The sequence below is a fragment of the Mizuhopecten yessoensis genome, unplaced genomic scaffold (assembly GCF_002113885.1).
Source record: "Mizuhopecten yessoensis strain PY_sf001 unplaced genomic scaffold, ASM211388v2 scaffold2307, whole genome shotgun sequence".
NCBI classification, from domain to species: domain Eukaryota; kingdom Metazoa; phylum Mollusca; class Bivalvia; order Pectinida; family Pectinidae; genus Mizuhopecten; species Mizuhopecten yessoensis.
In genome coordinates this window covers 540,713-556,375 of record NW_018404481.1, presented here as the reverse complement: position 1 = coordinate 556,375, position 15,663 = coordinate 540,713, and the positions used below count along the sequence as shown (strand labels likewise).

The 15,663-nt window shown below is 37.6% G+C and overlaps 1 protein-coding gene across 1 annotated transcript in view; it reads right to left on the bottom strand.

Moving 5' to 3' along the window:
* Positions 1 to 15,663, bottom strand: part of LOC110445468 — a 243,428-nt gene that overhangs the window by 87,693 nt on the left and 140,072 nt on the right. The window contains exon 10 of the mRNA XM_021490120.1: positions 15,380 to 15,491. Within this exon, the coding sequence (XP_021345795.1) occupies positions 15,380 to 15,491 (112 nt within the window). The remainder of the gene's footprint in view (positions 1 to 15,379; positions 15,492 to 15,663) is intronic.

Here is a 15,663-nt window from a genome sequence, read left to right as displayed (position 1 = left end):
AAAAATAACAACACTTTGTCAGGACCATGAGGCGATCATTCCTACCAACTTTCAGTTCAATCGGCCCAGCAGAACTTGACTTTAAGTTTGAAATGTAAAATGTTAACGGACGACGGACGACGGACGACGACAGACGAAAACGGATAGCAATAGGTCACTTGAGCTAAAGCTCAGGTGACCTAAAAACAGTGTCCAATACTTAGTTACAGTTTCTACCAGTGGTACAGATATCTTTATCTATATTGCGACATAATGGGGGTACTTTTAGAATAAGAGTTTTCCAAAACATATAATATGGACCTGTTTTTGTCTTTAAAAACATACTTTTGTAGTATATTATTTCATAGACCTGTATCTTAATTTACCTTAAGGGTATATCCTACATCATGAGGAAACCTTCTTTTCCCCCCCAAAAAAACACATTGAGAAACCTGAGAATTAACTTGTAACATATAATAATTTGGATATAGTTAATTAATAGCTTCACAAAAATGGATGCATTGATACACTCAGGCAAGTTGGAATCGTTAGGAAATGTTGATATAAATAATCTAAGGGAGATAACTCTAAAACAATTTACATGAATATTATGTAATTATGTGTGAAGTAACAATTAACCACTTAAACAGAGGGGCCACAATGCACCACTGTGTCAATAACATTCCCGAAGTTGAGGTGGATTACACATACAAGGTGGCAGAATACAGCGTTACCTCACACTGCCAATATAACAGTACATGTACATTAGGGCTAATGGTTTGCCTGTGTTGTCACACATGCTGCTTTCATAATTAATACCTGCCATTCCTAAGGTTCCTTATCTCTTCAACAGTTTTCTTTTATCCCTGAAGTCACCACTATCCAATCTATACGTCACACCACAATCAAATCCACACAATACACAACAGTCTCATCTACACAAAACACCACAATCCCCCATCTACACAATACACCACAATCCCATCCACAGAATACACCATAATCCCATCCATGCAATGCACCACTATCCCATCCACACAATCCCCCACAATCCCATCCATGCAATACACCACTATCCCATCCACACAATTCACCACAATCCCATCCATGCAATGCACCACTATCCCATCCACACAATCCCCCACAATCCCATCCATGCAATACACCACTATCCCATCCACACAATTCACCACAATTCCATCCACACAATACACCATAATTCCATCCACACAATACCCCATAATCCCATCCACACAATACACCACAATCCCATCCACACAATTCACCACAATTCCATCCACACAATACACCACAATCCCATCCACACAATACACCACAATCCCATCCACACAATACACCACAATTCCATCCACACAATACACCACAATTCCATCCACACAATACACCACAATTCCATCCACACAATACACCACAATTCCATCCACACAATACACCACAATTCCATCCACACAATACACCACAATTCCATCCACACAATACACCACAATTCCATCCACACAATACACCACAATTCCATCCACACAATACACCACAATTCCATCCACACAATACACCACAATTCCATCCACACAATACACCACAATCCCATCCACACAATACACCACAATCCCATCCACACAATACACCACAATCCCATCCACACAATACACCACAATCCCATCCACACAATGCACCACAATCCCATCCACACAATACACCACAATTCCATTCACACAATACACCACAATCCCATCCACACAATGCACCAAACTCCCATCAATGCTATACACCAAAACTCCGTCCCAAACAATACACAAGAATCCCAACCACACAATATACGACAATCCCAACCCTACAATACAGTGCCACCCAATCTTCACATTTCACTGCCATCCCATCAACACAACAATGGAAAAGGGATGATGGAAATAGAGCTATCTAATAATAGAGAGCAACAAGTATCATAATGACAAAACTCATACAGAGAGAAGTTAATGTAAAATGGACGATGCTACGTACATATATATGTAACAATGGGGAGAGTGTTATGATGAGACAAATTGTATCTAACTGTAGAGAGTGGGGTATGACGGGAACAAAGTACTCCATGACACTGGTGCAGGATGCACTGGAGTAACAAGCGTTGTGGGGCTGTTTCTCCCCAGTGGGTAAAAATCAATAGCATCCCGGCTGTATTTTACACGGTGGTATTTTACCCCGCAGTATGTTACACAATGGCGAGTAATTGTTTCAAAAGCCTAATCAAGCCCGTGTGTCTGTGGCGAGTCCTGTCACCCCTGGATCAGCACACAATAGACCGGGCCACGCACACGAATTATGGAGGCGATCATTGCATGTTCTACAGGGTTAACAATACTTTGTGACACGTTAGTTTTTATACCAATCTCTTTAAATTTTCCTTTAATGATCAATGTTTATTTCCATGCCATCCACTTATAAGACAAACTATTGTTCAAATTTGATGGAGACTGTCACTTTTTGTTCGAGAAAACATGTATTATTTCCAATCTGTCACTAACATCTCTCACGGAAAGCCAGTAATTCTCTCTATGACTTGCACTGTATAGCTTCCAGTGTATTGAGCAATAGTTTGGCAGCGTGAATGCTTTTAGAGGGATCACATGCTTGCTATAAACTGCATGCATGTCAAATGGAGAGCATGCATTAGGATCTGATAATATTAAGCCACCAATGTGTAGAATAAGCACCACTCAAAAGCCGATTGACATTTCTTCGAATCATATATTACCATAATTTACTGACGATGAACTCATGCTCGTGATTAACGGAATCATTCCGCCCCCTAAATAGAACGTTTGACAATAATTTAACAATCGTAACCTACATACATGTAGCTGGTGGGATTTTTCCATCTCAACTCTACAGGGGGTAAAGTATTTTTTCCCTTCCCCCGAAGTGGGGAATCATTAGCAGTATTTTTCTGCAACTCCTAAAAAGGAATTGTGTAAAAGTCGATACTTTGTAGGCAGAGTCACTCACGGCGCACAGCTAATAATATAACGTCCTCTGATTGAGATAAAATATGACGTCATTCAATTGTTTTCATTTTAATGTCACAACAAACTTGCAAGGTGTCTCACAATCTTGGATTATGTATGTAAGCTCAGGGTTAGAAAATAACAAGGCAAAGCAATCAATGTTTCAACAACAAACAAAGGGCCGTAACTCTCATCTTAGTGGGGCATGAGACGGAATTCAGTTTGCATCCATGTTTTGTTTTCCTCTTCAAAGAGGGCCTCATGGGATATAAGCCTTTATCGTTTGCCAAATGAGTTGTTCCCTCTAAAAACTAAATATCATTACTATTATTATCAATCTGCCCTCTGAAGACACTCTCACATACAAAATTAAGCAATTGTAGGTGACAGCGAAGAGTAGGTGCTGACTGGATCATCCGATAGACTGATGCAGTACAAACCATAAATCCACCTAAAGTCCCCTCTGTAGTACCATTGGGGGATTATTAATGATATCAACTTTCAATTACCATATTTATCCAGCAATAAGCCCATGCCTGGTAATAAGCCCACCCTTATATATTACAGTTCAGTAAAAATGCCAACCAATGGTATTTCATTGACCTATAAAAACTTAACCTCCCTAATTTGAGATTATTTGTTGCCCCCCTAGGCCTAGACTTATGGAAAGATGAATATTGTAAATCATTTTACAGATGAAGGATCTAATACTTTTTTTTGTGTTAATGGTAAAATCAGTGAATTATTTCTGTAATACATACTTCTGCCCACTTTTTGATCAATAATTAAACAATACTTCTTTTACTCTATAATTCCATAAAGATGTATAAACCCACTCAGGAGTCATTCTAGAACTTGAATACTTCAATATGAGTCGGACGCCAACATACACAATTATATTTATTATACTGCAGTGAGGATACAAAGATTGGCAGCTTCAAACGGTGGAAGTCACATTAACATACAGACTACATGTTTGGACATGAAAGCTTGAGACAAAAGTTTGTAACTACTTGAAATGGGAACAAACTATCCATTGTATCTAGACCCTAATTTCTTGAGTAAAAACACATTTTGGACTTCACTTTTCTGCATGTTAATATTTTCCATTAAAAATTCATTTGGTTTTTCATACATATGAAGAAATTCAACATGTAATATTTTATAGGTATATATCAAAGTGAACAGAAATATTAATAGCAAAGGATATCAAAACAACCATCAAATAATTTTCAAAAGGAATAGCAATGGAGAAAAATAATATAAAACAAGAGGCCCAGAGGGCCTGTATCGCTCACCTGAATATTTAAGCAGTCATAGCAAAATCTTCTCATTAAATATTATAATGCGCTAAAAATATTTACCTCGCAAACTTTGTCGGCTCCATCTGCTGAAACTAACCCGCCAAATATTATTACAAGACTCTATGCTTTTTGATTTTTCTTCAGAAGTTGCTTGACATATTTTTCCCTGTGACCTTGTAAGTAGGTCAATGTCATTTTCCTTCTCAAATTGGTTAGCTCTAATCCAAAAAGCTACCAGCCAAATCTTATGAATCCATTCCTTTCAGTTCTTAAGAACAAATCCTTTAAAATGTTGTTGATCTCTGTGACCTCTAAAGTAGGTTGAGGTCAATTTCATTCGCAAACTTTGGTGAGCTCTATCCCAGGAAGTCACCAGCCAAATATCATAATTTTATGCCTTTTAATTCTTTAGAAGAAGTTGTTTTAGACATATCTGACTCCTGTGATCTTGAAAGTAGGTCAAGGTCATTTTCATTCGCAAACTTTATTTGGCTCTTTCCCAGGAAATATCCAGCCAAATATTAAGGTTCTATGGCTTCCAGTTCTTTAGAAGAAGTCGTTTGAAATGTTTGACATATCTGGCTAATGTGACCTTGAAAGTAGGTCAAGGTCATTTTCGTTCTCAATCCCAGGAAGCTATCAATCAAATTTGAAGATTCTATACTATTCAGTTCTTCAGAAGAAGTCATTGAAGTGTTTGACACATTTGACCCCTGTGACCTTGAAAGTAGGTCAAGGTCATTTTCATTCTCAAACTTTGTTCGGCTCCATCCCAGTAAGCCATCAGCCAAATATGAAGATTCTATTCCTTTTAGTTCTTCAGAAGAAGTCATTTGAAGTTTTGACATATTTGACCCCTGTGACCTTGAAAGTAAGTCAAGGTCATTTTCGTTCTTCAACTTTGTCGGGCTCCTACCAACATAGTTTTAAGCCAAATATCATGGCTCTAGGCCTGTCCTTCTTCAGAAGAAGTTGTTTAAAGGAAAAGTTGACGGACGAGGTAGGACTGACGGACAGACGACGCACCCTGACATAAGCTCACTTGACCTTCGGCCAGGTGAGCTAAAAATCAGCTTTAATACTAATTTTGTTTAGAAATCTGGTGCAAAAACATTCGTATTTCAAAATCCTAATTACTGCATGTGACACACAGACCAGGGATTCAAAAGCACAAAGTCAAAGGGTAAAAATCATAAAATATTCCATTGTTTGGGGTTTTAACGAATAAAAGTAATGGAAGGTGTTTATCACCCCGTTAATAAACTCCTACTTTTAATCAACATCACGGCAGTGTAATGGCTGACCTGGGAATTAATAAACAGGTGCAGAAGAAAGCAGTTTTAACTGTACTCGGCAATTATTCCTCGAAAAAACTGTAAAACAAGAAAACAACGACATAATCAGCTATTTATGAGAAGACCGCGACACATCTTGAATCATCAGAAGCATATGCATGCATTGTTCCCTAATGTAAACCCTACACAGAAATAGATACTCTGTACTTGATCACAGTAAATGACTCCGTAGCAGTTGAAGATTCACCAACACAGCTCCGCAAGGTACCATCTGAGGTTAATAAACCCCGCTATACTCCATACAAATAAAAAAGATCGGCAGTTGGAGCATGTTTTAGCTGTTACATATACAGTCATGTAGTCCCCGAGGTCCTATCATCCTTGGTTATCAGGCGGCCATCTTGAATCATGATGTCTATGTCACAACTCGAAATAATCCTCCTGTTGCATAAACCATCACCAATGAAAAAGAATTATATGAATTATCAGCTCGATAAAGGGACCTGTGGCTTGCCTCCAGAAACCATTTATGTGTCGATGTATGCTTTTGTTGCTTTAAAATATTTCAAATATGCTAATTTTCAAAAGAAACAAGAACTGTTACCCATGCAGAGGCTTGCTAATAATGGGGCCCCCACATGTATTAAAGGTGTATGCAAATTTTCATGCAAATCAACCAGTTTGGAAGTTTCAAAGAAGTTCAATTAGGCAATTAATAGTAGGGACGTTAACTTGAATAATTAAGAAGCAAATCTCTGCTTAATTATGTGAAGAAGAAATAAGTTTTTAAATGAAGGTGCACAACAACAGAAGATCCTTTATACAAAAGTTCATTGAAACTCTTTGGTAGTCATGGAAAAGGTGGATTGACAATTGTTTTTGAAATAAAGGGGCATAATCCCTTAAACAGTTCGACAAAAATAAATGAAATATTGCTCAAATGTGCCAAGTTTAACAGACATCAGTCTGGTAGTTTGAAAGAAACTACCTAACAAGTACATTGTACACAAATACAGACAAGTACCCCACAAGGTAAACCTGAAATCTGTAGCACCATACATGGTAAACCTGACATCTATTTTACCACACAAGGTAAACCTGACATCTATTTCACCACACAAGGTAAACCTGAAATCTGTAGCACCATACAAGGTAAACCTGACATCTATTTCACCACACAAGGTAAACCTGACGTCTGTAGTACCACACAAGGTAAACCTGACATCTATTTCACCACAAAAGGTAAACCTGACATCTGTAGTACCACACAAGGTAAACCTGACATCTGTAGTACCACAAAAGGTAAACCTGATATCTGTAGTACCACACAAGGTAAACCTGATGTTTGTAGCACCACACAAGGTAAACCTTACATCTGTAACACCACACAAGGTAAACCTGACATCTGTAGAATTACACAAGGTAAACCTGACATCTGTAGAATTACACAAGGTAAACCTGATGTCTGTAACACCACACAAGGTAAACCTGACATCTATTTCACCACACAAGGTAAACCTGAGGTCTGTAGTATCACACAAGGTAAACCTGACGTCTGTATTATCACACAAGGTAAACCTGACATCTGTAGAATTATACAAGGTAAACCTGACGTCTGTATTATCACACAAGGTAAACCTGTCATCTATTTCACCACACAAGGTAATTAAACCTGACATCTGTAGTACCACACAAGGTAAACCTGATGTCTGAAGTACCACACAAGGTAAACCTGATGTCTGTATAGTACCACACAAGGTAAACCTGACGTCTGAAGTACCACACAAGGTAAACCTGATGTCTGTAGCACCACACAAGGTAAACCTTACGTCTGTAGCACCACACAAGGTAAACCTGACATCTGTAGTACCACAAAAGGTAAACCTGATATCTGTAGTACCACATAAGGTTAACCTGATGTTTGTAGCACCACACAAGGTAAACCTTACGTCTGTAGCACCACACAAGGTAAACCTGCCATCTGTAGTACCACACAAGGTAAACCTGACGTCTGGAGCACCACACAAGGAAAACATGACATCTGTAGTACCACACAAGGTAAACCTGACGTCTTTAGTACCACACAAGGTAAACCTGACATATATTTCACCACACAAGGTAAACCTGATGTCTGTATAGTACTTCACATGGTAAACCTGACATCTATTTCACAACACAAGGTAAACCCGACATCTATTTCACCACACAAGGTAAACATGACATCTGTAGTACCACACAAGGTAATTAAACCTGACATATGTAGCACCACACAAGGTAAACCTCACGCCTGTAGTACAACACAAGGTAAACTTGACGTCTTTAGTACCACACAAGGTAAACCTGATGTCTGTAGCACCACACAAGGTAAACCTGACATCTGTAGTACCACACAAGTTAAACCTTACTTCTGTAGTACCACACAAGGTAAACCTGACATCTGTAGCACCACATAAGGTAAACCTGACGTCTGTAGTACCACACAAGGTAAACCTGACGTCTGTTGCACCACACAAGGTAAACATGACATCTGTAGTACCACACAAGGTAAACCTCACGTCTGTAGTACCACACAAGGTAAACCTGACGTCTGTAGCACCACACAAGGTAAACATGACATCTGTAGTACCACACAAGGTAAACCTGACATCTGTAGCACCACACAAGGTAAACCTCACGTCTGTAGTACCACACAAGGTAAACCTGACGTCTGTAGTACCATACAAGGTAAACCTGACATCTGTAGTACCACACAAGGTAAACTTGACGTCTGTAGTACCACACAAGGTAAACCTCACGTCTGTAGTACCACACAAGGGAAACCTGACGTCTGTAGTACCATACAAGGTAAACCTGACATATGTAGTACCACACAAGGTAAACTTGACGTCTGTAGTACCACAAAAGGTAAACCTCACGTCTGTAGTACCACACAAGGTAAACCTGACGTTTGTTGCACCACACAAGGTAAACATGACATCTGTAGTACCACACAAGGTAATTAAACCTGACATCTGTAGCACCACACAAGGTAAACCTGACGTCTGTAGCACCACAAAAGGTAAACATGACATCTATTTCACCACACAAGGTAAACCTGATGTCTGTATAGTACCACACAAGGTAAACCTGACATCTATTTCACCACAAAAGGTAAACCTGACATCTGTAGTACCACACAAGGTAAACTTGACGTCTTTAGTACCACACAAGGTAAACCTGATGTCTGTAGCACCACACAAGGTAAACCGGACGTCTGTAGCACCACACAAGTCAAACCTGACGTCTGCAGCACCAACTATTTTTTACATTTCTTGAGTACATTATGGATATAGATATTAATTCGCGGCCATATGGAAGTTCTAAAGGGTGGCGGAGATGGGCTGCAGAACAGCTATAAACTTGGCACTTATTTACATTGATGGACTAAATGCCAATTTCTCTTCTGCTGAACCTCATTAATATCATCTGGTATTCATACAGTAGCCAAAATAAGTGTACACGAACATGTTCGGGTTTGACAGTTGTTTGAGTCTATTCGTTTCAGCACTATGTAAAATGGCTTGAAAGGTTTATGATTAATTTGGTAAAATTTAAACGTTTGTTGGTTAATGTTTAAATCTATCATGTTTACAACTGGGAGAGTATTAACAGACTTTATGCATTTGTCAATTTCACATTTATTTATTTTTGGACTTATTTTTTATAAATAAAATGTATTAATATATAAAAATAACTTTGGCAAGCAACACATGTTTTCAATGTTTGTTTCGCCCAGAACTGTCTCAAAAAGTTAGAAGTTTGAAATGTTTCATGTTTTCTTTTTTTTTTACATTATCGCCAGCGAGACATTCCATATATTTTGGTTAACAACAAAATAATTCTTCTGAGATGACTTGAATTGGATCATTTGTGTCGATCCTAAATCAGTTTACTCAATTACATATAGCAGGGAATGTTAATTTTAAAGCAACTAATTACTTAGTGCATGTATAAGACTGAATCTGATCTGGACTGGGTGGACAGCAGTGACCACTGGACTAAAGATAATCAAAATGACCACTAAAGTAAACAGAGTGGATAAGTAGTCTGCATGTCATATTTACAGTTATGGTCATTTAAGGATGTGCCAGGTTTTGGATGTGGAGGAAAACCGGAGTACCTGGAGAAAAACCACCGACCTGCAGCCTAGTAAGTATCTGGCGACTGCCCCACGTAGGCCTTAACCCGCGACCCAATGGTGAAGGTCTAGAGGCCTTAACCTGGACTCGACCACCAAGGCCCCCGACTGAATGGATCAGCAGTGACCATAAGGATGAAATAAAAGTGACCACTGGACTAGGTGCATCAAAAGTGACCATGAGACTGAATCAGTATAGTGACCATAAAGATGGATAAAAAATGACCACTAGTTTGGAGACAAACCTGGCTTGAATTCGGCCTCACCATTGTATTCGAAAAAGCTGCCAACAGATTCCAACCGAGATCTTCTTCATCAATAACCGATTTTCCTAAGTATTGATCTGAGTTGAGATCCATACACATATAAAAGTATATTCCTATCATGACAATTGTCAACACTCTCCCATAATAAGCTATAAACAGAAACTGGATCAAAATAATTTAATCCCTTCATCCGTGAAATCTTACATGAGTTCCAATTTGCTTTTGGTCTGATATCATTAGGGTGAAAATGGTCAATACCAGAGCTAAAGTTTCAGTCGAGTGACCATAACACGTCTTCATAATGAACTCCCGAGTTAGATCCTTTCCCTGCTTCACTTAGCCCTGTTAACCAGACGGTTTGCACTCTAACTGAAAGAAAGCCAGGTTCTTAAAAATTTGTTGAAGCTGATTAATGATTCATCTAGATATTACAGAGTGCTGATTTAGTGCACCAGAACAGTGAACAATTAGGAAAAAGTATCACCAGCTTCACCTGACTAAAAACGCAAAGATTATACTACATTTTTTTTCAAATTCTGCACAAATGTTTGGCAATTAGCTACCCCCTATATTGTCTAGAGACAATGATTTTAAATCCCCACTTCCAAAAAAATCAACAAATTGTAAGTTTTAAGATTTCATAAATAATAAAGATACAGATGCTGCAGTATACTTTGTTATTGAGTTAGGGAGTCTTAATTGCTCTGCCTGTTTCAGAACATTATGGAGTTATCAGGCGTATACCACTAGTGCAGCAGTTTATATATAGCCTTAGGATTCCCTTTGTTTTCTCCTGGGATCTTTTCTAAATCGGATAAAAATGCAAAGTTGATTCCAAAGCACTCATAATCTTTTATCAGCATGAAAAAGAAACAGCTTTGTTTTAGTAACGAAGGCATGCAGCTGAGAAGTTACATCACTGCATGGATTATTGACTTGTACATGTTGCATATAAGTTTTATAACATAACTTGTAAAAGTTTGATATACAGTTTCTGATCGTTTAAATACACAACAGATATATAATAAATGTGTTTCTTACAGTATTTTAAATATATGTAACAAAAAATCTTTGTGGTCTTTGCCTGTAATATCACCTGGGTTAGCTATTACAGCAAATACTGTAATGATCCCCCTGTAATATCCAGTGGGGTGGTTATTACAATAAATAAAGTACTTTAACAGTTCCTGCCTGTGTAACACCATGCAGCCTGAACGATTATTACAAGGGATGCAGGCCCGAACTTCACTAAAGTTCCTTAAATTTTGGAAATTCTTTGAAATTTTTACTTAATTTTTTTCTTTAAATCCAATATTGCTACTTGATATGGAACGATCATGATTTAAGGAGTTGTTTAATTTAAGTTTAAGGAACTTTCATGAAACTAGAGGCAGTTATGATCCCTCCTTACAATATCCAATTGGTGATCACTACAACACATACAGTAACAGTCTGTCCAGTTGGATAATTATTACAACACATACAGAAATGTTCCCCTTTTTCGTCCTGGTAATGTACAGACCCAGTAGACATCTAAGGCTGGTGACTAATTTTCTCGGGGGAATTGTGATCAGCTAGGGACTTTCTGACATTAACGGGAGCTTGACAGTGCTATTACTACACTAATAGTCTGGCTGGGCTCAACAGTTGGCTAGGATAAGTCAGTGTGTTTTGGAAGGGGATACATTTAATGGAACATCTTAGTAGTTAACCCATTATCGGTGTCCTTGCCCCATTTCAATCCCCTTCCACCTGCTTGATTACAGAAATATGCAAGTAAAACATGGTAGCTTAGTCCTTTCACCCCTATGTAACTTTAGTAAGACTCTACCATGCATTGATCTGGATGAGTCCATTATGGTCTTCAGNGTAGGTAACTATAGTAGAGTCTACCATGCATTGCTCTGGATGAGTCCATTATGGTCTTCAGTGGTGAAAGGGTTAGACAGATTCAGATGAGTTAGCATTTAAGTTAAGTTCTGTTAAGCATGCATAGTTAGTTTAGACAGAATCAGTAGATATAGCACTAGTTTAGCTCAGTTAAACATGGTTATAGTTAGTTGAGACAGAACCAGTAGCTATCTGTATAGCTCTAGTTTTTATCAGTTTAGCATGGCTATAGCTTAGACAGAACCAGTAGCTACAGCACTAATTGATTTCAGTTAAGCATGCAGGTAATTAAATAAGCTTAGACAGAACCAGTAGCTATAGCACTAATTAAGTTCAGTTAAGCATGGTTAGCATAGACAGAACTAACAGATCTGAGTGCTCTAGCTTTGCTGTTGCTTGTAAAGAAGAGTTTGGCATTTTCCTGACTCACTCCCCGGACCTTTTGATTACAAAGCAGGGAGCTTAAACACTGCTATTATCATTGTAATACTTTTCTGCAACATTACAGGGGATAATTTTCAAAATGCTTTAACTCGATCCCTGCAAAGGCAAGTGACCTACAAAAGTCTTTGTATAATTGTTGATGGACTAACACAAATGACCGTAAATTCACATTTTATGCCCTGTGTATACAGTCGGAAAGTGGGGGGACACTCTACTATAAGAATGGCTCTCTCTATAGACAAAACCCTGTAAGATGCAGAGAATGTTTCAAGAATATGTGTGAAAGACAGAAAGATTGTACTAGAAAGTTATAGGCACTGGAGGAATATCCGAACCCTCGCCTTGAGTGAATTTTCTAAAAATTCCACATACAATATGAAAGAGTAATTTTCTTGCATGTCTAAATATCTTTCAAAGAAATGATGTACAAGGCTAACTGGTCCTGATGACAGTTTACCTTAAGCCATCCGAAACATGTGAACTAGTAAATATTACATGTACACAATCCTTGGTGTTGATGTTCCATCACTTATCTAACTTATAAGTCTAAATTTAGTCACAACATATAAAACCTAATTATGAGATTAACAGAAATCTTTGATATTACATATAAAATATTCTAAAATTTTCTAAATTTTTCAACACAAAATCAGGATTTAAAAACATATTTTCCAGCAAAATACATGTTAAGTTAAGAATACACTAGTTAAATTAATTTTATCTATCAATCAAAATTTTAGCAAGTAGATTTGTTTGCCTCTCTGGGGAAATACAATATCAATAATCACCAATATATCCACAAAATAGCCTTAGTCCGCCATGCATCATTGATTGTTTGCTTCTAGCAGTATCTGTTTTCAGTATTACTTTATGTGTATCATATTTGATGAAAAGAACACAAACTTTTGCAAGTGAGTTTCCAATTTAGCATATATATGTTTTAATTATTACTTGCAAAACTTTACTAGCTGGCTAAAATAGTTAGTTTCTACACACTGTATAATACTAAGAAATTTCTCATATTTTTCTCTGCTATATGATTCCATGCTGACAGGCTTGAAGCTTTGCGATAAATTATTCCTACAGGAGGTTTGAGGAGGGTCTACTTTCAAAATGAAGGCCGGGTCTCAGGATTTACCTTGCCCCTACATGAGTTAAGTCTATAGATAGGTACACAACCATAAGTTACCTTTTAGTTAACTGAACAAAATGCATAACAAACATAACAGGTGAAAATTCTTTCACCAAATGTTTACTTCTGCGGCAGCTTCATATTATTTGCCCCGAGTCCTCTTCATATTATTTGCATGGAGTCCTCGAGTCCAAAACCGATTTTCATTATTCTGGCAATTATAATTACCCTTAGAACTTTCTGTATTATGGTATTTATGTAAACGCCAGAATTTCTGTGAAACTGGAATTTTAGACATAAGGTTTTATATCCTTTAAATATTGTAATACATGCAGAAAGACAGCTTTCTAAGTATAGAGGATAAAGGCTCAGTTTAGATAAATTGGAGCATGAAGAATCTGTGTTATCAACATACAGAACCAGCCATTAGTACAGATGGCATTCTAGTTTCACATCAAAAGAGGCCCACATGGCCCGTTTTTGCTGTAAACCCCTGCTGTTTTCACAACATGTGTTTATATGTGAAGGCACTGACCAGTGGTAATATCACTATGGCGAGTAGGGTGTGTGGGTGAGGGTGTTGGGGAGGGGAGGGGTGTCAGATTCCTGCAGTGAGAGTGAGGTCAAGGTATATGTTGGGTCTATAGATTCCTCCGGTACCACTGAGGTCAATACAGGTTATCTCACAATCAACTGATACATTGTCTACATCTACTTAGATATGGGACGGATGCAATCAATCTTCGTACTGTGTTGTTAGGGACACTACATAGAAACCATATGTAAGGAACAGCTTCCCATGAAAGCTTTTAGAAACATTGCACTTATTTCATTAGCCAATACATGCCTACAGACACCTCCGCTAATGACTACCATTATGTTCATTTGTCTTAATTTAAAATCCAACTTAAATTAAAATTGATAACAAACTTATCAGGTCTAATAAGCAATATTTATAACAAACTCACCAGGTCTTATAAGCAATTTTTTTATAACAACCTCACCAGGTCTTATAAGCAATTTTTTTATAACTAACTCACCAGGTCTAATAAGCAATATTTATAACAACCTCACTATATCTAATAAGCAATTTTTATAACAACCTCACCAGGTCTTATAAGCAATTTTTTTATAACTAACTCACCAGGTCTAATAAGCAACTTTTTTATAACAACCACACCAGGTCTACTAAGCATTTTGTATAACAAGCGCACCAGGTCTAATAAGCATTTTTTATAACAAACTCACCAGGTCTAATAAGCAATATTTATAACAACCTCACCAGGTCTAATAAGCAATATTTATAACAAACTCACCAGGTCTAATAAGCAACTTTTTTATAACAACCACACCAGGTCTTATAAGCAATTTTTTTTATAATAACCTCACCAGGTCTAATAAGCAATATTTATAACAACCTCACCAGGTCTAATAAGCATTTTTTTATAACAAGGCAATTTTGTTAGACCCTTAAACACAGCCTTCAAGTAATTGTATTGACAATATTTATTTCGGACCACCTATTGGTGAAAACATTTAGCATGTAAATATTAGGAAAAAGTATCACCGGCTTCACCTGACTAAAAAGGCAAATATTATACAACAGTTTTGTTCAAATTCTGCACAAATATTTAGCAATTAGCTACCCCCTATATTGTCTAGAGAAAATGATTTTAAATCCCCACTTCCAAAAAATCAACAAATTGTAGATTTTAAGATTTCATAAATAATAAAAATACAGATGCTGCAGTTATATTGAAAATTCAGTGCAACACGTTTTGTTCTGTGTAATGAATAACGTCAACAAAACAACATTCAAGAACAACAACAAAACGACAACAGTGACGACGCGAAACAACAGCCATTACATACCTGTGCCCTCACAGCAGCCAATTGCATGTTAGCTATTCGTATTTCGTTTCGTTTTCGACACATATCTTCTTGTGTCTCATAAACTTTTGCGTACAGGTGATTGGCTAAGTTTCTGAAAGTGAAGAGGAAAGACAAGATTACACTGATGTCATGCAAGACTCACCTCCGTCTCGTGTTGCCCTCCACGGGCATGCTGGTCCGATTCTGGTGAGGTGTGTTTTAAACTACCAGGTCGCTTTTTACTGCTTCCCTTAACACTAGATGACCGTTTGGCCGAGTCACTT